Source organism: Thalassophryne amazonica, chromosome 6 (assembly GCF_902500255.1).
Source record: "Thalassophryne amazonica chromosome 6, fThaAma1.1, whole genome shotgun sequence".
NCBI lineage: Eukaryota > Metazoa > Chordata > Actinopteri > Batrachoidiformes > Batrachoididae > Thalassophryne > Thalassophryne amazonica.
In genome coordinates, this window is record NC_047108.1 from 120625234 (window position 1) to 120649702 (window position 24469).

The window sequence follows — 24469 nt, forward strand, 5'->3', positions numbered from 1 at the left end:
TCACTTGAGATTTTCACGTTTACATAAAACAAACATCTAAAAACCTAGATCGTATATTCACAAGAGGTTTAGGCACAATATACAGAGTTTTACCTTGCAATGTTGATGCAGCGGTTAAACTGCAGTGTTATCTGAGCATCTTATAGCAGTTCACCATGTTGACTTCTTGTGGTGCTGCCACCTCTCAGAGATTTTATGAGATTTGAAACATCAGTAGGGAGAATTATACATTTATACATATTTATTTATGTGCATAATCCAACACACAGGTACCTCAGTGCTGAAGACCCCAGTATCTGGATAAGGCCAAGGAGACACCTACGATTCACCTGGCAGCAGCAGAGAGATGGTTACTTTTTCCAGATGGAGATGGACCAGTTGACTGCCTTGGTGGTTACCATCTACGAAGGACTCAGAGTGATTCTGTAGTTTGGTGGATTTGGCACCATGAGGCATCAATGTATGTTTCCAGACCTGATCTAACCTGGATCAATACATGGCTGTAGATTATTAGCTTTAATTCAAGGGTTTAACAAAAACCTAGCATTAATCATTTAGGAATTAGGGCTATTTCTGTACAAAGTCCCTATATTTTCAGTGCTTGGGTGCTGCATTCCCACTCGTTACACTCCTCAGAAAGGAATCACTGTGATCTGGATCTTTCCCAGAGAAATGTCACACTGCCAAAATGTTGTTGATGACATTCCCTCATAACGCAAGTGTAACCGCTTGTTTGACACAAAGTCACTCCAGTGGTACATTAAGGACCTTCTAATTGAGTACCAGCCTTGGCTGGAAAATTAACCTGTAAGAGACTGGCATCCTGTCCAGAGGACGTTGTTGACGCTCTGCATCTCAAGATAAGCACTGGCTAGATTGATATAGGTTCAAACCATAACATACTTAAAGTTACCTAAAACTAATAATAATTACATGAACTCTGACCCAGAATTATCAGGCATGGTGGTCAGAGACGTCTGGACACAAATGCAGGACTCAACTACAACAGGCAGTAGGTCAAAAATACTAGGAAGTGGGCGAGGCGAGGTACAGAGCTGGAACCAATGGCACAAGGCACAACAATCTGGCGAGGAAACAGTGCAACCAGTGAAGCTTATATACACCCTGGTGATGAGCTACAGATTACAAACGGGTGTGTGGAAGGCTCCAGAATAGAGTGTTGCCCAAACAGTGTGCACCGCCCACCACCAAGCACAGAGGCAGACAAGAGATATAAGGAAAGACAAAGCCCAAGCAGGAAAAATCCAGCAAGAGAAATCACATACAGCTAAACAATCAAACCTAACTAAACAAAACAAAACAGAACAAACATAATACAAAAGTCCAAATCCTGACAAAAATTAAATATGAGAAACAGAAGCCACATGCCTTTTTATTAACCTGGTAACAAAAACTTTTGATATTGCTGAGACCTTTTGATTATTATTGACGTTTGAAGGTATAGTGCCACTGTTTTGTTTTTTTGTTTTTTTCCCTTTGGCACCACTATAATTTTACTCCTTAGCATTTAGATAGGGGATTCATAATATTGCCAATATGATCAAAATGTATGCTGTCGACAAACAAATTACAATTGCAACCCCTGAGGGGAGAATTCAAGAGGATCAGATGCTATGGCCAACATTTGGTAGATTTGGAAGTGATTCACAAGAAATCTTATGGATGTTAAGGTAAGATGGGTCACAGCAGGTAATCTCAAAACCTCACACATGCACAAACACGTTTCCTCCTGTAGTTAGTCTGCATGACGGCAATGAAGGAAAACATAATATTCACTATAGAATTTTCCCCCAGATCAATATGTCCTCTTCATTAAAATGCACTGTAATTTTGCAAGATGTTACAAAAATAAACCTACACTATAATGCTTGGATTTTGGTAGAAAGCAAATTTTCTCAGTTTTGTGAAATTTGAAAGGCCTTATAGCTTTAAAGGATTAATAGTTGACTGTTAGTCAATATTTAAAACATTTACTGCAAATTCTGTTCATGAATATCATTGACAACTAGAACTAATGCCCTTTTTGTTCTTATCCTTTTATTATCACGTGACATTTGATAGTGTCTTTATTTCTTCTGGTTTGTCATACATCCTCATACATCCTTATGTAGATGATCTCATTCAGTTTTCTACCTTTAATCCAACGTGAGGGAAACATCTACTGTCCCTCAGTGTCTCTAACAGCGGTTGTTTCTTGCCATCTTGTGGTGGATGTGAAGCATTATTCTCACATCAAGGACATCTCACAGTCAAGAAGTAGTCCACTCATTGTGTGTATAGCTGCTTGTCCAACTCTACATGAGTAGTTTGTTGTGTTTGTGCACTTCTCACATTACAACCAGCCCTGAGACTAATGGTTCAAAAGCAACAAGCTTGTTAAAAAACAGGCTGCATTCTTGATAAAGTATCTGGAGGTCCTGCAGTAGATTAAAAACTGCAGATTAAGGATTAAAAACAACAACAAAAAAAAACATGATTGCAAACATTTTGTGCACTGATACTGCCATGTTTTTAGTGATGTTTGAGGTGAGGAGAATAATGTCTTGTTTCTGCACCTGATCAAATCTCTCCATTGTCACGGTGCATAATCCTCCAGAGTGCCTGCAGGCGCCTCCGCTGTGTCGCTGAGCTGAAGGCAAACCAGTGAAAATACAAAAAGAATGAATCACGGTGGATCAGGATTTTATCAGTGAGCTTGTTAAACCGTTCACAACATGAATTTTGTCATTCATGTATCGAATGATAAGTCCGAACATTGTGTAAGTCCCAAAATTAAAAACATTGACAGTGTGTATAAGGTGACTAAAACCTCATTGGCGTTGATGCACCACTACAACGCAAAATGCAACTTGGCTTTGCTTATATAATGTACCTGTCTGCCACCTGCTGGAACAGGCATTATGGAAATTAGGAGCAGGTGAGGTTGAAGATGCATTTGCTTGAAATAGGTCGGAGAGTCCACCATTGCCCTTTCACAATTTCACTTACTAGAAAGGTATTCTCGAAATGATTTCACCTTACAAGCAAGAATCCTTTTGAGGGAAAGTATACCTATGTTGGACTGGCCTTGAAATTGGACCTCTACCTCTTCTCAATTCCATACAAGGCTATTACTTCATCATAGTGTCAAAATAACACACCATGTTAAGATTTCATCTCTTTGTGTTGAATGATGGTGTCAAAGCCCAAAACTGAGCAGAAGCCCTGTGTGGAGATGAGAAGATCTGTTGGTCCAGTTTCGGGACTGCACTCTAAGAAATGAAACACGGGGCTTTTAAATGTAATTCATACTATTATTTTCAATATACTTGCAATTGTTAATTTTAGGGATTTAAGTAATAATGTTTCATTTGATTTAATTAATTTCAACTACAATATTGTTTTGCACTTAATTGACAATGTTATGTGGAAAAAGTTACCTTCACTTTATCAATTAAATTCAATGTTTCATTTCTTTGAGTGTGGTAATGTAGGTAAGCATCCCGTGTGTGCAGTTATCACATTATCTGACCATTCCATGTGCTGTGATGTCATACAATTTGGTGCTATATACGTATAAACTGGTTTATTTACAGTCATTTAATGGTCCATAGTAGCTAGGACAAACACTCTCTTCATGGAAGAAATCATTTATTTTATGCATAGTGCCTAGCTAGCTAGTAGCTAGCTAGCTGAGCCTATTTGGGTGATTCTTTAACTACGGGCACTATTGGCCTTGTAAATGTAATTTCCACCACACCATTGCCTTACAATATAAAGCACCTTGGGACAACTGTTTGTTGTGATTTGGCACTATATACATGTGCTCTGATGTCACTGTTTATCTCCATAGAAACTACCCAAACAATCTTTCATACAAACTGTTTAGGGATATTACAGTGTTGTGGTGGAAATTACGGCAATAGTGTGGGACAACTACATTTTGTTTAAAAAAATCACAACAGTTGTATGACATTGAATACCCCAATTATGTTTTGATTATTTTACTGATATTTTATTCAGAGATATTTTAAAACATTAGAAAAAAAGTTTCTTTACCATTCATTTTTATCATTGAAGATCAAAAGTCTGGGTGTGGGACAAGCACAAAATGGCAATATTTGCATATAATGATGCTGAAAAAAGATGAAAAAGTCATCATAGACTACTAGAACAAATTTCTTAACACACTTTCATTGTAAAGATAACTATAAAAGTGTGAAATTTCCCCTTTTTTCTGTTTTTCATACAATATGATCAAAGGACATAAGTGCCCATAGTCTAAGAATCACCCATTTATGTTTCGCTCTGCTAGCTTAGCTGCATTTAGGTTGCTACTTGCCAGGTTGCGAAAAGTTCAGTTAGCTGGTGTGATTTACTTGAGAATTAACTTGTAAAGCTTGTATGCGAGGAAATGATGTATTCCAACAATTTAACATCAAATTGACTGTACTCATCATTAACTAGCCTGGCCCACTGACAACAGTGATTCTCCATGCTAACTTAGGTGGTTAGCATTTAACAGATTTGAAGATGAGCTTGTAAATCTTGTTTGCTACATAATAATGTATTGTGCTAATATGTGATCTTAAGATCAAGTTGGTATTCAGAAGCTGCACTAGCTAGCTAGCCTGGTCAAAGCACACTAATGATTCTAAATCACAGTATAAATTACTCTGAATAGATATTAACTTGATGCTACACTGTGATGGAGCTGATGAGGACTACAACAGAGATTATTTGGAGGATAGGACCAAATATAGTCCCGGCTGAATCTGTGTTACTATGCAAAATCTACTGGGTGGTGGTTTTATTAACTATCTTTGGGAAGGCATAGATTTGCAAAATCAAGACTACACAACCCTCGACACTAAAGATACTGCTGACTGTCTTTGTTTACTGGTCTTTGGTTAATTGACACAGAATTGCTGGGGCTGACGCAACCTGCAATTAGGTTGAAATTGTAATGCGTTAGTCAGCATTAAAGAGTCCAGATTACAATCAGAACTGACTCATAAATGCTTAATCCTGTTGATGGAATTCCACCTGGGTCACAATGACCCGCTGCCCCAGGTGTGGCCTCAAAGGCGATGGTTTATCTTGATCACATCTATGGTTCCAGATCGTTAAAGAGCTGGATTGAAGTCTTGAGCACAGAATTTGCAACTAGTGCTTTGAAGACAAATCTGGGTTATGTGCATTTTTTTGTAAACTGTAAAATAGGAAAAATAATCTGCCAAAACCACAAATTTTGCTATTCACAAAAAGCACTGTTTGTGAGCAGTGAATTAGACCAATGCTGTTAAACATTATCCTTATGAAAATATGGCACATTATCTGCTAATCAGTTTACCACTTAATAATAGTAAGATCAAGACTGATAGACCATCTTAAGTGTTAGCAGCAGGAATGGCGCTGTAGTCTCATTGTCTCTACTGATAGCTCCAAACAAAAGCTCAAGCAAACCTCAGGTAATCCCTCTTCCCTAATGGTAAAATGCACATTCGGGCACTAAGCCTGACATCTGTGGTGCCATTTCAGATGGTTAAATGCAAATCTCGCGGCCCATACATCAAGGATGTCTCATACCGGTTAGCAGTTAGTGGTTAGTGTGCTAGGCCTATGCTAACAATACCTGGTTTAACTAATGAAAATCAAAGCCAATACAGCAGAAGAAAATGTTAAACAATGCAAATTCATACATTTTTTTGTGGCAATTTTTAAAAAGGCAAAACAGTTACAATGTAATTACCAGTTTTATTACTGCTGTGATGTTTAAAAGTTTCATGTGGTTTGTAGATAAAGGATATCATTTAGGTTGCTACTTACCTACTTGGGACACAAAAAATCCGGTGTATAACCCATTTGTACAGGCTTGCTTTTAACTAGTTTTATGTTGTTGCTGTTTTTAGTTTCTGCATATTTTTTATTTCTGTGTTTCTTAAATTACAGTAAAGCACTTTGTGATTTTATCTTGAAAGGTGCTATACAAATAAACTTTACTTACTTACTATAGCTTCTTCTATCATCACTAGGTTTGAGTTTTAATTTTGTCTTTCATTGACCAGAAAGGTTACTAAAAGTGGACTTAAATCCTCAAAAAGAGACAAAGAACCTCATGACCAAAACCCATTTATTAATAGACATGGTCTTGATTAATCAATCATAACACTGGTCTATGGCCAAAATGCTTCCAAAATAAATATAGTCAAACTTCACTAATTTTGGGCAGCTGAGAATGAAAATGGTGTTTGAAATTATTAAATAGCTTTAGTTTTTATGATCAGTTATCTTTAATCTTAGATCCTAAATGCTGAACTCTTATCCTCATCACTCACCTTTGATCCTGATCACTGAGCTTTGATTGTGATTGGTGACCTATGATCCTGATCTCAGTATTTATTCCTAATTACTTATTTTATTCTTTAATCTTGATCAGTCATTTCTAATCTTGTTTCAAATGTTTAATCATGATTTGATCCTAATCAATTAACTTAATTAATGCTGATCTTTGATCCTGATTGCTGGCATTTGATCCACATCACTGTGCTTTGATCCTCATTGCTGACCTTTGATCCAGATCACTGAGTTTTAATGCTGTGGATCTTTGATCCAGATCACTGAGCTTTAGTGCTGATTGTGGATCTTTGATCCAGATCACTGACTTTCAATCTGATTGCTGACCTTTGATGATGGTTCCTCCAAAGAAATTTTTCATGTGTTTTTTTCCATCACATCGTGCTAACAAACGTGTGCTAACGTTGCTCTTGTCAAAGAAACAATACATGATTTGTTGTTTGTTGCATATTTTTGCATATGACTGGAGTCGTGTCATGCGTCTCACGTTATTCTGCTTCCTCAGTCCGTCCTGCTGGTTGGCAGCTTCTTTGGGTCTGAGATTCAGGATGATGTCACAGCGGCGAGGACTCAGCTGACTGATACTCATCTATGACCTCGTGGTGTGTGCGGTAGCTGCCATGAGTAGGAGCTGTCTTCATACTTATCAGGAAATCAAATAATGAGTAAAATAAAATGTCCCAAGTTAAAAGTCAAATCATGGGTTTATTCAAGGTCAGCAAATAGATCAAGTTTGACTTTAGTAAAATGAAAAACCTGACATGAGACTTTTTACAGGGTGTCTATTTAAAGTTGTGAAACATTACACCTCCATGGAGGATGACTGGAAGAACGCAGCGTGTATTACGTGAGCACAAGCACTCCTCCTATATTTATCCAATCATGGGACAAGGGTAAGGACGCCCACCAGAGGACAAACAGCATGGAGGTGCTGGAGCTCCAAACATCCTGAGGACGCTCGGAGCTCGCTCCAGACGTTACCACCAGCAGAAAGCTCACAGGTACAAAACCAGCATGAGCATCCAGCCAAAGACAAGCAGAGAAAACTACTACTTAGTGTATTTCTGATTTTATTCGTCAGGTAGCTTTAGCTCGTCTGGTGTAATTGCCACTCTGCATGATATTTAAATATGTTATATCTCATATCACTTTGTTCAGAGTGTATGTGATTTTTTTGACGTTCATTTTGAGGTTCTTGTCCTTGGTTCTGCAGGCTGTGTTGACATGGATGACTTTGAATACAGCGTGCAGATCTCCGACCGTGACTGGGAATGCTTCTTTGCAGAGTGTGAAGAGTGTAACCTGCTTCCTCCTTCATTAGCAGGTTTGGATGAATCGGGGATAAGTGACATTGACGATGTGCGGTCCAGTCTCACAAACAGGATTAATAAAGTTGAAACGACCGCAGGGTTTGTAGAGGCAGACCGGACCGTCAGCACTCCTCCAGTGTGTGAAGGCTCTCCTGCGGAATGTGGCATCACCTGTTTGAACAGCGTCCTCTCAGGCAGCGAGGAGGAGATAGACCTGCGGACTGTCAATATATTCTTTGAAAAGCTGAAAGGTTTTGGAGCACCGAGCCAAGTGCACAATCAAGAGATGTGCAAGTTAAACACTCTGTCTGCCAACAGCGGCAGAGAAACTGCCGAGAGTTCTCTTGGACCTGCAGCCAGTAACTCGCCGATTGAGGCTAAAGCATCAGCTCCTCCTGAAACAGAAACCAGAATAAATGAGGTAAAGCAGCAAATCCCATCTTTAAACCCTCACTCTGGCAATGAGGTGATGCCTGGAAGGTGTTCACCTCCAGAAGAGGAAAAGCAAAGGGACTTCTTGATGGATCATCACTCAGTTTCCAGGGGTCTAGACACAGCAACAAATGCCAAATTTAACAAAAACCTCCAGTTTGTGCCATCAGAGGCGAGAGGTACGAACAAAACAGCCAGCCAAGCGTTGTCTCCTTCTGCCTTTATGAAGAGGAGAAGGAAGAGGAAGAGACGAATAAGCACCGAGCCTCATGAGAGCGTGCACGGGTACGAGAGGCAGGTTTTACTCAAGCAGAGTGATTCAGAGGATGATTATTATCCACCAAGAGGAGGAGTCCATTTATCCCAGCCTGAAGGCCTTGTAGGTCTTTTAACCACACATCCATCCTCCACCAACCCTTCAGTGGAGAAAGGTGAAGATCTTTCTCAGTCCTTTGCTCCAAACAACGAAAGTAGAGTCAGGAAAGAACAGTTTACAGTCCGGCCGAGTCAGCAGCCACTAGTACAAGAGGTGGATGAATTGTCTCCTGTGTTGCCATGTTCAGCTGAAAACAGCATTGCAGATGAATCAGGCATAGCCACCAAAACAGGAAACGGTCTCCAGTTTGTTCATTCGGATGTGACGGATCGTCGTGTAACGGGTTCTGAAAATGGACGAAGTACAAAATGTTGCACAGCAGAGGTCAAATCAATAACTCCCAGTATTCTTCCAAGTGCAAGTGATCCTGTTGTGGAAGACGGCCAACATGACAGACTATCCTCAGGTCAGTCCGTCCTGGCTGTGGAGGCCAGACATTCTGGTGGAGACTTTGACACACTGTGTCAAAGACGGAATGAGCTGGAAATGAACCATCAGGACAAAGACAAATATAGCCCCACAGCTAAAGAGGTCACGACTGTTAAAATCAGTTCTGAGGTGCCTGTACCAAACAGAACACCGGAAGAATTCAAAACCAGACACCATCCAGGCTGCAATAAAGTTCCAAGGCAAGCGGCTCATGCATCAACATCAGACACTCATAACAGCTGCTTGCCTAAAAGTCCATCCAATGTAGAGATAAATACTGGCAAGCAACAGGAAGAACATCCTCTGGAAGCTCAAACTTCATCCAAGGCAGCTGTTTTATTAGAGAAGTGTAAATTGAAAATGCCACAAGTGCAAGATGATGAAAATCATCTCAGAGGCATCAGTAAAATAAAAACCAGCCCCACATTTTCTGAAGGCTTAATAAAAAATCCATCTGACATGTCAACACTACTATCCCAACGCTGTGCTTCGTGTGAAACAGGACTTACTGTGTCACACTCAAGTGGAAACATCACAGACAGGTCCTGCTCCTCTGTCAGTCAGGCTGAGCGTCAAGGAGGAGAAGGAGATCTCTCACAAATTCAGGCAAATCCACAAGACAGAGATCCTACAAACCAAACCGTATGGCACGAAACGCCCGAATCGAAATGTGATTCAGAGGATTCCATCGAGAAACATCCGGTGTACACCATGTCCTCTTTTTGGAGAGACATGGAAAAGCTGACAATAAAGGATATTTTGGATTTAAGGAAGGTGGGCACTGCCACGCCAAGCAGCTTCCTCCCACCTTTACAGGAGAGCGATGCGGCCGAGACGGATTCAGGCTTCTTAACTCAGCCGGAGTTTGAACAAAACAGCGAGGACGTCTTCATCGTCCAGGCTGTCATTGATTCAAACTCGGGTTCCCGCCTGCTGGCTGATCGTTCATCTTCAGGCAGTGTCCGGTGGGAGAGTGAACCTGTGCCGCTGAGCGCAGGCGCTGCTTTATACCCCGATGACATGACGTTGACAACTTTTAGTGACATTTCTCTCTCGGCCCTCGCTGAAAAGTGTCCCAGAAAATTTTCCAAAAATGTAAGCGTGCATAACCTGCATGCTCTGGACTCTGAACATCTCAGTGCTCCAGCAGAAAGACACAACTTACAAAAAGTTGAAGACAAAGAATTAGACACCTGCACTCTCACTGAGGGACACGTGCACACAGCAGCTAGCGGCTCGGACTGTTTACCTTCATCTTTGGCGGACAGCTTCAGAGTCTCTCTTACAGATATTTTTAATTCCATCTTTGGTAAAAAACAGTCGATTCCCAGCCAATCGGCTACAGGTAACATTAGCAGCTCCTACACCGTTGGAGAATCCGTCTCTGAAAACTATGATCATTTCTTCTCAGATTTTGACACGGAAACCTTCTTCTGTCCTCTGCTTAACAGAGCAGACCAGGACAAAGACAGACTCATGCCCATCTTTTCCCGCTCTCGCTCATCCAGAGGGAACCTTCAGTACCCTGAGGCTTATGATTATTTCTTCGCCACCTCCTCCTCCGATGATTCTTCAGTGGAAACTGATGAAGAAGACAACAAAGACCAAGGCCCGGTGAAGGTGGTGACCAGATTCAGCTGTAAGACAAACGCAACTGCTCTTTCTGCAGATGCTTATGAGAATTTCTTCACAGACAGCGACCTCAAACAGGACTTCTTTTGGAAAGGCACATTTTCCTTCAGGAATTTTAATTTTATGGGATCTACATCTCAGAAGCTGCCGTCACAACCTTTGGCACTTCAACCTGTGAGGCAAAAAGGAAAGTCTCCACTCAGTGTAGTTTATTCTATAAATGTTCCTGGAACTGATGAGGTATTGCTTCCTGATCCAGTTCTGCACCATGTGGAGAACAGGATCATCACACAGTTAGCACAGCAGCCTTTCTCATACAAGGACCTGCAGACACCTGCTCCAAATCCAAGTAAGTCAGTCTACAGTAGTTTTGTAAAGTGTGGACTGAAGTGCAGCCTGTTGCAAGAACTTGTCCTCGTTTACCAAAAGTGTTACCTCCAGGGTTGATGCTTTGTGGGCTGGCTGACTCTCAGTTACATTCAATGTGTCTTATTGTCATTCAGAACAGAAGCTGCAGTGCTACCAACATAAAATCATTCAGAGGTGCAGTAAACCTCATCTTTTTTAAAAATTGAATTAGAGTAGAAGAAAGGTACAGTAAATGCCAAGTAAACAATCAATCAATCAATCAATCAATTTTTTTTATATAGCGCCAAATCACAACAAACAGTTGCCCCAAGGCGCTTTATATTGTAAGGCAAGGCCATACAATAATTATGTAAAACCCCAACGGTCAAAACGACCCCCTGTGAGCAAGCACTTGGCTACAGTGGGAAGGAAAAACTCCCTTTTAACAGGAAGAAACCTCCAGCAGAACCAGACTCAGGGAGGGGCAGTCTTCTGCTGGGACTGGTTGGGGCTGAGGGAGAGAACCAGGAAAAAGACATGCTGTGGAGGGGAGCAGAGATCGATCACTAATGATTAAATGCAGAGTGGTGCATACAGAGCAAAAAGAGAAAGAAACAGTGCATCATGGGAACTCCCCAGCAGTCTACGTCTATAGCAGCATAACTAAGGGATGGTTTAGGGTCACCTGATCCAGCCCTAACTATAAGCTTTAGCAAAAAGGAAAGTTTTAAGCCTAATCTTAAAAGTAGAGAGGGTGTCTGTCTCCTTGATCCGAATTGGGAGCTGGTTCCACAGGAGAGGAGCCTGAAAGCTGAAGGCTCTGCCTCCCATTCTACTCTTACAAACCCTAGGAACTACAAGTAAGCCTGCAGTCTGAGAGCGAAGCGCTCTATTGGGGTGATATGGTACTACGAGGTCCCTAAGATAAGATGGGACCTGATTATTCAAAACCTTATAAGTAAGAAGAAGAATTTTAAATTATATTCTAGAATTAACAGGAAGCCAATGAAGAGAGGCCAATATGGGTGAGATATGCTCTCTCCTTCTAGTCCCCGTCAGTACTCTAGCTGCAGCATTTTGAATTAACTGAAGGCTTTTCAGAGAACTTTTAGGACAACCTGATAATAATGAATTACAATAGTCCAGCCTAGAGGAAATAAATGCATTAATTAGTTTTTCAGCATCACTCTGAGACAAGACCTTTCTGATTTTAGAGATATTGCGTAAATGCAAAAAAGCAGTCCTACATATTTGTTTAATATGCGCTTTGAATGACATATCCCGATCAAAAATGACTCCAAGATTTCTCACAGTATTACTAGAGGTCAGGGCAATGCCATCCAGAGTAAGGATCTGGTTAGACACCATGTTTCTAAGATTTGTGGGGCCAAGTACAATAACTTCAGTTTTATCTGAGTTTAAAAGCAGGAAATTAGAGGTCATCCATGTCTTTATGTCTGTAAGACAATCCTGCAGTTTAGCTAATTGGTGTGTGTCCTCTGGCTTCATGGATAGATAAAGCTGGGTATCATCTGCGTAACAATGAAAATTTAAGCAATACCGTCTAATAATACTGCCTAAGGGAAGCATGTATAAAGTGAATAAAATTGGTCCTAGCACAGAACCTTGTGGAACTCCATAATTAACTTTAGTCTGTGAAGAAGATTCCCCATTTACATGAACAAATTGTAATCTATTAGACAAATATTATTAACTCAACCCAACCACATCTTTGACACCTAAATATGCAAAGTACCTGGTAATCCTCACAGTTCTTATTGTAATATACTGCCCCTTACAAAGAACAAAATCGATATATTCCTCAGTTTGAATTTATTGAAAGTCACGCTGAAAACCAGGCCCGGGTCCCTAGAGACACACGGACACCATCTTCTGAAAGATGCCGAACATAGACGACAAAATGCTTTTATACAAGACAGTGTAGGCGGTACAGTGGGTGGGTTTTAGTCTCACAATCCTAATCTTACTGGCTCCCCATAGACAGAGGGAAAGCTCCACCTCTTGTCTTCAACCCATAGTTATTTGGTACCTGATGGAACCTAACTCCTTTGTTTCTGATCAGACAAAACCAGTTCAGACCAGTTGACATACATACGACGACTAAAACTCACTCACAAAATATAAGTTTAAACATGGTAAATACTTGATATAATAAAAAGTCAAATATAATAACAAATAAACACAAATATATCTAACATACCCAAAGCCATCCAACTTTATTGTATTACTTGCAGTGACATTTAGTGAGACTATCCTGTGCTGGGTTTGTATTTTCTTCAGTGGTGGGCATAGGGTTGCCAACCGTCCCTTGAAAAACGGAATCGTCCCTTATTTGGATATAAAAGTGTGCGTTCCGTATTGACCTGAAACGGGACGCAGTTTGTCCCGTATTTCTGTGAGAATCAAGACGTCTGTATGGAATTGACTGGCGCTTTATATGGAAACTTACGGTAAATTTGATCCCAGCCTTTCTCCTGCTCTTCACCAATGAGCTGACAGACACGAGTTGACGATACAGAATCACTCTTATCTCATTGGTCGAGGGACATCTGCTCGTGAGCCGACGATGGTCGTCGGACGACCATAGCAGCATGGCTGATACCGACACTGGCACTGCAGACACGCCTACGAACAGCAATGTCTGTAATGTCGTTACTCCTCCTCGAAAAAAAACAAAACAAAAAAGAAAGCAAAAATACATGGGCAAATGGGAAAAGCTGCGCGACAACAGCTATAAGTATTGTAAGTATTGTTTACTTTTTCAGACTTTCACTGTTACATTGTTTTGGATTATATATATATTTTTTTGTTAATTTATACACTTTTATAACAACACGACAGAGAAAGATTTATTTTTAAAGACTTTTTTATACTTTGAAGCAGGACAGGATGCTCATATTGAAATTGTAAGTGAAAATTTATTTTGCACTAAAAATAAATTGCTAAATTGTTTTCCGCATGTTCATATAACAAATGCATGTGTGCATCTACTTAAATTCAGGGTCAAGTCAATAGTCAAATGGTTAAAAATCGTTTCACACACACACTGGAAAGGGTGAAGGCAATGGTCAGTTGGCCGGTCCATGGAAATAGAGACTAGAATGGACGTCACGTGACTAGCGGCGTGCCGCACGACGGCCATTACTGAGGGTGGAGAGAGACCTTGATCCTGTTAAACAGAAGCAATATGAGGAGAAAAAAGGCAGCCAGTGCTTCATCATCAACTGCACAAACCACAAAAACAAATTCTCCAATACTAAAATGAACAAGAGCCTTAATGTAATTATGTAAAACAAATGTCTATTTTAAAGTCGTTATGCCGCAATTTACTGAGACTATAACTCAACGCCATAAGTTCTTTTCATTAAGCTGCGTTCACATGCGGAAACAAAAATGTTTAAATATATTTATGTATATATACTTGCAGCTGTTGTTTAATATGATATGTACATGGTGGTCACAGGAGGCATTTAAATTTGAACAGTGTGGTTGGAGGGGATGGAGGAGATACTTTTTACCCTGACTGAGGGTCAAAAGTCATAAATTCTGAATGGCTTTATATCTACTTGTAATAAAATGTTAGTAAAAATCATATATATGTTGTCATTAAAAGACAAGCAGTAATATTACAGTGGGAAAAGCAGCAAGATAAATGAGCACAATGTCAAGGCATACTTCAGATTTATATTTTAATACATAAGGATTTTTTTTATCCAGACATGTATGGGTTCGTTAGACCTTTTAATTAGCATGAATACAACTTACAAGGCTTCATTTATAAAAATCCATCGAGAATTATGATGACAGGAAAAAAAAAAAAAAAAAAATCACAGTAAATGAACAGAATGGAATATTTTCCACAAATTTCCACACTTTACATAAAACATTTTTTTTCTACCTAGACATGTATGGGTTCATTAGAAAGAGCAATTAAATGGCTTTAAAACAAGCCTACTTTTATTAAAATCTGTTAACAAATAGCGACAATAGTGCGAGAAAAGCAGCACAGTTTGTCGTAATTTCCCCAAATTTCTGCATTTTACATAAAAGTTTTTTTTTTTTTAACCCACACGTGTGGCAAAGCGGACAATTGCTCCTCAATCGTCAAGGCAATTAGAAATCATGAATGAACATGGTATGTCGGACTTCTGACACCACCCTGGGAATTTCACCCAGGGAATTCGACAATTGAATAACTTCAACCTAAGACACACAGTATTGACTCGTCGCGGCCACATTGAATTACACTGTCGGCTATCAAAAGAGAGACGTGGTTCCCAAATACAAACAAATAATTTATTAACAATTGAAGTTCTAGTTAAAAAGAATTTTATAAAAAACTAATTTAAAACCACCAATTATGACCACATGACGGCGCCCTTGCATCACACAGCCGGGCAGCACACGCAGCTGGGCAGCACACGCAGCTGGGCAGCACACGCAGCTGGCAGAGTTTTCCAAATGTCCACACTCAGCGCAAAGCCGCCGCAGCAAACAGGGCACATCCACTGGTCCCACGGGACGAAATCGTTCAGCAGAGCACCAGAGCAAAGCAGCAGGGCCTCCTTCCACAGCTTGGTCCAAAATCCTACATTTTAAACAAATAAATATAAGACAAATATCTGAAAGAGGAGCTTACTTTGTGCTGTACATACCGAACCGTCCGTCACAGCAATCAGCTGTAACTCCACACCACCCCAGAGCGTCAAGAGCACCACAAACTCAGCAGCGCACCACCAACGACAGCCCACACAGAGGTGTCTGTACAACAAAACCACCTCCTTAAACACTCACCACTACACCTCAACGAGCCTGCAGCTGTGGCCGGTGCCTACCTGTCTTCACGGGAACATGGAAGTGAACACGTCCAAACACCTGCAGTCAGTCTCCAGAAAGAGAAAGAAGAGCACACACACACTCCCTCTTTTATGCAAACACTCCTCTGCCACAACCAGCTGCACTCAATCCACCAGCTGAACATCATTAAGGTCATCCATCCTGCTACACATGCATAGGTGCATTGGAAAGAGCTTTCAAAGGGCTTTGAAACAAGCCTACATTTATTAAAATCCATTAAGAAATAGTGACGCTAGTGCAAAAAAAAACGGTCAGTTGATGAGCTGCACATTTTCCACCCTTAGTAATGGCGCCTTCCTGTCCTGAGTGACGCTAATAGATAGAGGCGCGCATGTCCATTCCAGTCTATATTTCCATGGGCCGGTCAGCCCTGCCAGTGAGGTGTCCCTTATTTATTTTTCAGAGAGTTGGCAACCCTAGGTGGGCACAGCTAACTCAAAAGTTAGCCATTAAACCGCTAACTGAAAAGTTAACTTTTATAATGCTAAACCGATAAACCTCTAAAAAAAAATAGTGGACCTTACCGCTAACCGCTAACTTTTAGTATTGACTCGTCGCGGCCACATTGAATTACACTGTCGGCTACTGATGAACCAGTTTCGTGTTTAAGCGCTGCAGGGGCTGCTGGGTAAATTCATTCATGATCACAATCATAAAATGAATGCATAAAAATAAACAAAAAATAAAACCCCAAACACTGTCATCATCTTTATCAAAAGCAGTAAATCACAGTATTAGAAGTCACAGTTTAGCTCCATATTATAAATTTACTAGCTGGGGTACCCGGCGCTGCCCGGGTTAACCTGTTTTAGACATAATCCAAATGCCAATCATTTTAATCAAAACAATTGCCCAACATTTGTTTTTGGAATTTTGTCCAGCAGAACTATAAGAGGTGGACTCCCCAAACTAAGTAGAAAGACTTGGTTAAAAGACAAACACATTTGAAGTCCTTCATGTAGACTTTGTTTTGCAATCAAATTTATAACAAAATGACACACAAAAAGTAGGTAACAGTAAATGTAAATATCATTGAATCAAAAGTGAGGTAGTGGTGTATTTCACTGTTTTTACATTGCAATTTTACAAACATAAAATGAATGTATTCAGACAGGAAGGCAAACTGGGTTGTACAGGACAGTCAGGTGCTTAACAGGTGAGAACATAAAGTAGCTGAAGAAAGGGATTAAATAAACGGAGATGGCCAACACATATACAGGGCTGGAAATTGAAATCTGCCTGGTCATACCCACAGCCGGCTATTTTGGGGGTAATTTTCAGTTCAACTTTTTAAAAAAATGTTACCAGTTTGTTCCCCATGCCATGAGGATTCAGAATATATATTGTTTTTAGGGCTACATATTATAGTTTGGGAGTTTATCCCGGACAGACAAGAAAGACAGACAGAAGTGGCAGCTAAGCACATGGTACAGCACTGTATGGTCTTACATAAATGGCTATTTTGAAGGTAATTTTTAGTTTAACTTTTTAAAAAATGGTACTAGTTTGTTCCCCATGTCATGAGGATTCAGAATATATATAGTTTTTAGGGCTACATATTATAGTTTGGGAGTTTATCCTGGACAGACGGACAGACAGACAGACGTAGCCCTTTATGTATATAGATAGCCAGTTAACGGAGCTACGGCTCACCTGTATTACATTCACAAACACAAAACAAATGCACCACAAATAACTAAATAAAAATACTGACTTTTGAGCTTCTTACATACCATTTTTGTCCACAGTGTAACTTCTTAACATGCTTGTGTGCTTTGACCTGTGAACTGTTAGCGACCTCTCTGTGTTCATAAACAGATGATTTTAAAATGATTTTAGGTGATTTAAAATGGTTTTTGAAAACTAATGATTTTAGGGTTTGCAAATGGTTTTGACCATTAAATTTACGAACTTTACCAGCAAAAAAAAAAAAAAAAAAAAAAAGTTAGCTGACTGAAAGTGTAACTAAATATACCGGAAGCTGATGATTTTCATAGTTAGCTGAAAAGTTAACCCGCTAACGTAAATGTTAGTGTCACTAATTAATGGAACTGTGCCCACCAATGATTTTCTTTATGTCCACATGTGCCAAATTTTTGAAGCATGGACTGAAATGGTTCTGTACAGATTTTCCTCAAACCTGAACGCTGTATATCTTTTTAAGTTTACCGGACAAAATCATCACAAGGTAATCTCAGTACACCACACCACCAAACAGGTTATGTTTTAACTTGTTTGCTTGTTTATTTGTTTGGACAGTTTTGCAGTTCAGCTTCACCTTGTGTCACTGGCGTATCTTTGTGGACCTCCTCAGGTTACTGATGGCTATTTTCTCCAAAACTGCGGGTATCCATGTTTTCAAGTTTTGGAAATGCAAACAACTGCCAACTTTCATTCAAAGAACTGAGTGAAAATATTGAGTGCTGTCTAGTCTTATGAGTCACAATACCACATCACCCCAATAGTCTCCCCAAGACATTATACACAAACAAGGTTTAAACCTTACGCACCCTATGTTCAATCACACTGGTGACAGTGGTAAGGAAAAACTCCCTCTGGTGTTTTTTTTTTTATATAATAGGAGGAAATCTCAAGCAGAAAAGACTCAGAAGGGTGACCATCTGCTTTGGACATGCTAATGAATAAAACAAAAGAACAACACAGAATTGACAGAACACACAGTGATAGAAATGTCATAGCTAAACAACCATATTTACTAATATCAACACCAGGTTGGTTGGTGTCCCACAGTAGCCGGCACTCAAGGTTCTTGAAATGGAGCAATATCTCTGCCTGGTGGACATTTGCCATTAATGCAGGTACAATAGAGTTTCACCAAGAGCTGTGATAGTCCATATAATCCAACGTTCACACTGACAGATGGCCTGTAAGTACAACCTGGAGGTGAAGACAGGAGTCCCAGCTACACTATTTAAATGTTGATTGCATCAATGCCAGATGACTCATTGGAATCAGGATATTCCCCAGCTCAAACCCAAGTGCTGCTCCAAACTTCCCACAAAGTGCCCCATATCCCGTAAGTGCATTCTGTGGTTCGAAAACTCGAATAGACTATGCACAGCTTCAACTTTTTCTTTGAAGTTCTTTTTGTGACGTCCATGCAGCTTTGGGTATTTTGTCGTGACAATCAGCTGTTGCAGTCTTGATTGGAACGGACCGTGTTGGCTCAGTTTTGAGAGGACAGTGAGTGGACTGAGGGCAGTCTGCTGTGCAAAGCCACCAGGAATGTTTGCATGTGATAATTTGTCTTCACTCGGTGACCATATGCTGGAATATATCAGTGAAGGGCTCCAACAAGAAATCAGGAATCTTTGGCTCAAAGAGTCTGAATATGTACATTTAAAACTGGGCTCGAATGAACACAACTTACCAAATAAAAATGTTACATATAATGTTGACCGACAGGGGGAGCCATCCTTTCATCTTCAGGAGTTTGCTATGAGAACAAACTTTCAGGCCTGTAGAGGTGTGATGTGTCTGCAGATTGTTACCAGTCAAAAGCCCGTGGACCTCTGAGAATGTTGTGATGTCACAGTATGTTATGTGTAGAAGAGTTGACATTTTGTGTAACTGTGTCTCTGTCTTTGAAGGGTTGGATTCCTCCCTCCTGCCTCTCCGACAGTCAGACATGTGTCTGGTTTGTATTGCGTTTGCCTCGTGGGTGTTGAAGTCTGCTAACCCTGACATTGGCGATGCCTGGAAGGCCGGTGTGTGTATGTTAATGTGCTGCATTCATGTGCTTCATATCAACACCTCTGAGATGTGAGGAAAAAAAAACAGTTGGGCTTAAATCCAGTTCGCCCCATTGAGATTCAGAAAAAACTTATGTCTTGAGCCGGATTCTACCCAAACTCCACACAAGACGAATTACCAAACCCAGTTTGAAGGGGTCTAAAAGTGTTTTCTGTCTGAGATATGAATAATTAAGATGTTTGATTGCATTAGTTACAACATGATTAGACAAACTCAGTGTGACTGTGATGTCTCTTTTGTCGTTTTTGTTTCACAGTTCTGTTGGCAAACGCAAGTGCTCTGTCTGCAATCCGGTACCTGCGGAAATATGTCACTGCGGAGGCGACAGACAATGAGAAGAAAGTGCATCACGAGGCTTCTGTTTGATTCTTCAGATATCAACTGTGATTATACAACTGTGATTTATACACACACACACACATATATATATATATATATATATATATATATATATATATATATATATATATATATATATATATATATATATATAAATTTTTAAGAGAGCGCAAAAGATTAAAGTGAAGTGCCCAGTATTTTCAATCCAATCCAATCCACTTTATTTATAAAGCACATTTAAACAGACTCAGGTCTCCAAAGTGCCGCACAGCAAAAGCATAGACACACAAAATAGTAATAATAACAATAATAACAATAAAATAGATAAGATAAAATAATACATAAATAAATAAAACCATGATAAAACAATAAATTTCAATAAAATAAAAATAAAATAAGACACATGGACCGTACAACTCACGCGGTGTTAAAAGCCAAAGAATAAAAGTGGGCCTTAAGACGGGACTTAAAACACTCCACAGTGGGAGCAGATCGGACGTGTAGGGGCAGAACGTTCCAGAGTCTGGGACCGACCACTGAGACCTACCATTATTTAATGCTTCAATCTTAAATATGATCAATCTATCTTTGTTAGTTGGTTATGTACCACAGGCCTTTAAGATGGCAGTAATTAAACCATTACTTAAAAAGCCATCACTTGACCCAGCTATCTTAGCTAATTATAGGCCAATCTCCAACCTTCCTTTTCTCTCAAAGATTCTTGAGAGGGTAGTTGTAAAACAGCTAACTGATCACCTGCAGAGGAATGGTCTATTTGAAGAGTTTCAGTCAGGTTTTAGAATTCATCATAGTACAGAAACAGCATTAGTGAAGGTTACAAATGATCTTCTTATGGCTTCGGACAGTGGACTTATCTCTGTGCTTGTTCTGTTGGACCTCAGTGCTGCTTTTGATACTGTTGACCATAAAATTTTATTACAGAGATTAGAGCATGTCATAGGTATTAAAGGCATTGCGCTGCGGTGGTTTGAATCATATTTGTCTAATAGATTACAGTTTGTTCATGTAAATGGGGAATCTTCTTCACAGACTAAAGTTAATTATGGAGTTCCACAAGGTTCTGTGCTAGGACCAATTTTATTCACTTTATACATGCTTCCCTTGGGCAGTATTATTAGACGGTATTGCTTAAATTTTCATTGTTACGCAGATGATACCCAGCTTTATCTATCCATGAAGCCAGAGGATACGCACCAATTAGCTAAACTGCAGGATTGTCTTACAGACATAAAGACATGGATGACCTCTAATTTCCTGCTTTTAAACTCAGATAAAACTGAAGTTATTGTACTTGGCCCCACAAATCTTAGAAGCATGGTGTCTAACCAGATCGTTACTCTGGATGGCATTTCCCTGATCTCTAGTAATACTGTGAGAAATCTTGGAGTTATTTTTGATCAGGATATGTCATTCAAAGCGCATATTAAACAAATATGTAGGACTGCCTTTTTGCATTTACGCAATATCTCTAAAATCAGAAAGGTCTTGTCTCAGAGTGATGCTGAAAAACTAATTCATGCATTTGTTTCCTCTAGGCTGGACTATTGTAATTCATTATTATCAGGTTGTCCTAAAAGTTCCCTAAAAAGCCTTCAGTTGGTTCAGAATGCTGCAGCTAGAGTACTGACGGGGACTAGCAGGAGAGAGCATATCTCACCCGTGTTGGCCTCCCTTCATTGGCTTCCTGTTAATGCTAGAATAGAATTTAAAATTCTTCTTCTTACTTATAAGGTTTTGAATAATCAGGTCCCATCTTATCTTAGGGACCTCGTAGTACCATATTACCCCATTAGAGCGCTTCGCTCTCAGACTGCGGGCTTACTTGTAGTTCCTAGGGTTTGTAAGAGTAGAATGGGAGGCAGAGCCTTCAGCTTTCAGGCTCCTCTCCTGTGGAACCAGCTCCCAATTCAGATCAGGGAGACAGATACCCTCTCTACTTTTAAGATTAGGCTTAAAACTTTCCTTTTCGCTAAGGCTTATAGTTAGGGCTGGATCGGGTGACCCTGGACCATCCCTTGGTTATGTTGCTTTAGACGTAGACTGTGTTTCATAATTATTGTATGGCCTTGCCTTGCAATGTGGAGCGCCTTGGGGCAACTGTTTGTTGTGATTTGGCGCTATACAAGAAAAAAGTTGATTGATTGATCGATTGACCTTGAGTTTAAGTCTTGTCCTAGGCACCATGAGCTGGGACTGGCCCTCGGACCTCAGAGCTCGTGCGGGAGTGTAAACCTGGAATTTAAAATTTTAAATTGTTTTAGATTTTTTTCCCCCATTATGTTGAACTGAATTGATTACATTAGTCGTCATTACAATGAGACTGGTTGGCCACTTTTGACAGTGCAGAGAACAAAAAACCCTCGATAGGTTAATCTGATGTACAATAAAATAATCTAGAGATACATCTCCTCGAAAAAAAAAAGATAAAACATGAAACCATCAAAGAGGTTTAAGGTATTAACATTAAAAAGTGGCAGAGACAGGAGGGTGAAGTGCATAAAAATGATGTGGATAGGATGTCTAACAACACTGAAAAAAGAGAATGTTTGAACCAACTTAAAAAAGTGTTATAATTTATAAAAAAAAAAACTGAATGAATTAAGTTGTTTGAACTTAAGTTTGAAAGTTAAATCAACTCTAACTTACACGCTTAAATTCAAACAACTTCATTCACTCAGGTTTTTACAAATTGTAGCACTTTTTTTAAGTTGGTTCAAACGTTCTCTTTTTTCAGTGAAGTAGCATCCGGGACATGGTGGGTCTGCCAGACTGCTGTGAGGTCTCCTGAGGCAGTGAGAGCTGTATATTTCCTCTAGAGGGCGCCCTCAGATGCGCGTTTCTCTCTGCTGAGGAGCTGCGGGTGAACCACGTGGAAATGCAGTCACTCAGTCGTAGAAGGACGGCAGCGGTTTTTGAGCCAGCGTCTATTTCCTGAGGATCTTCAGGAAGCAAAGACACTGTTCTTCTGAACAAGTTCTCGACTGTCTTCCACCAGATGTCACATCATTCATATGCACACCCAGGAACTTGAAGTCACTGACTTTCTACACACAGTCTCCAATGATGCAGACACAATGCAGAGTGAACACGGTAGACAAAAGTGTCAGTGAAGTCCAAAAAGTACATTCATCTGGTATATACAGCTGCTGTATGTACAGGGAGTTGGACTTCTAAACAGATCTGATTCGGAGGCTGGACAGCCCTGCTTTAAAGGAGTCCAGGCTGGTGACTGGCATCAGTTCTCGGGGTAGGGTATTTCACAGTCAGATCTGAAAAGAACTTGATCTTGTAGGTCTGAATCTGGGTGTCTGGTACCAGAAACTCACCATGGCCTCACCTCGGGGGATGAGGTACTTCTCAGCACCTACATCGACCAAGTCATTCTTAATCCTGTGTATCATGGTAACCTCCCAGTCGAGATGAGCCCCACCACAGTTGTATTATTCACAAGTTTAACGATGGCATTGCTCTGCTTGAGTGGGGGTGCAGTCGTGGGTGTACAGTGTTTTTCGTAGTAGCCCAACAACTGAATTGGGCCGAAACTGGCCTCCATTTTGGAGTGAGATTTCCCACTCCCAAGCGACCAATAGGAGAGCAGTGCTCGCACCCCATCAAAGTGAGGCTGACATCAGTGTCTTGGCCACCAATCAATCACAGGCTAGGAGAGACAGGCCAGTATCTGGCCTAATTCAGGGCCGGTTATCGGGCTATTTCCATAACAGTGCAGCAGACACCACTAGGGGGAGCTGGTATTGATAGTAGGGATCAACTCTCACTCTCTGAGAGTGATCAGTCAGGAAAGTTAGCCCGACAACTGGCCCGGCTATGACATGGGCCAGATACTGGCCTCCATGTTGGAGTGAGATTTCTCACTCATAAACGACCAACAGGAGAGTAGTGCTGGAATTCCCTCTCCTAAACGACCAATAGGAGAGCAGCACTCGCGCCACATCAATGTGAGGCTGACGCATGGGCTGATGCCAGCATCTCGGCTGCCAACCAATCACAGGCTAGGAGAGAGAGGCCAGTATCTGGCCCAATTCAGGGCCGGCTGTCAGGCTATCAGGAAGTCCCTGATCCAGACAGACAGTTAGTGAGAAACCTAAGACCAGTAATTTACTGACCAGTCTACATGGGCTTTTTGTATTTAATCAGCTTTTAATACCGTGTAAAAAAAATTACAAATGTATGTTTCATCACTGGATTATGGTGTTAAAACACAGAGATAAAATGCACAAAGTATAGCAACAGCACCACCTAGAGTGTCACTGTAGAATACTCTCTCTAGTGTTAATATACTGATATTCTACAGTACTGTAACATACAACATTCTACTACTGTAAACACACTACGGGACTGTTAAATTACAGGAAGAAGCTCAGACTAATTCCGTTAAAAAAAACTAAACTGTGTGTGTTACAGTGCACTGTGTGTGTGTCTATTTTAGCCCAATATATCAGATGGGATATTTGTAGAACTGTTTTTAGTGACATGAAGAATTTATTGTAAAAGAAAAAAAAAAAAAAACATACAAATGTCTGTTTAGAACTGAGTACATTATATCAGGCTAAAA

The 24469-nt window shown here is 40.3% G+C and overlaps 1 protein-coding gene across 1 annotated transcript; it reads left to right on the forward strand.

Moving 5' to 3' along the window:
- Positions 1–7953: 7953 nt before the first annotated feature.
- On the forward strand, positions 7954–19951 carry perm1 (PPARGC1 and ESRR induced regulator, muscle 1). The gene is made up of 3 exons (XM_034171547.1): positions 7954–10885; positions 19374–19490; positions 19793–19951. The coding sequence occupies exons 1-3, from the start codon at positions 7954–7956 to the stop codon at positions 19900–19902; spliced, it is 3159 nt and encodes a 1052-aa protein (XP_034027438.1). The 3' UTR covers positions 19903–19951.
- The last annotated feature ends 4518 nt before the right edge of the window (positions 19952–24469 follow it).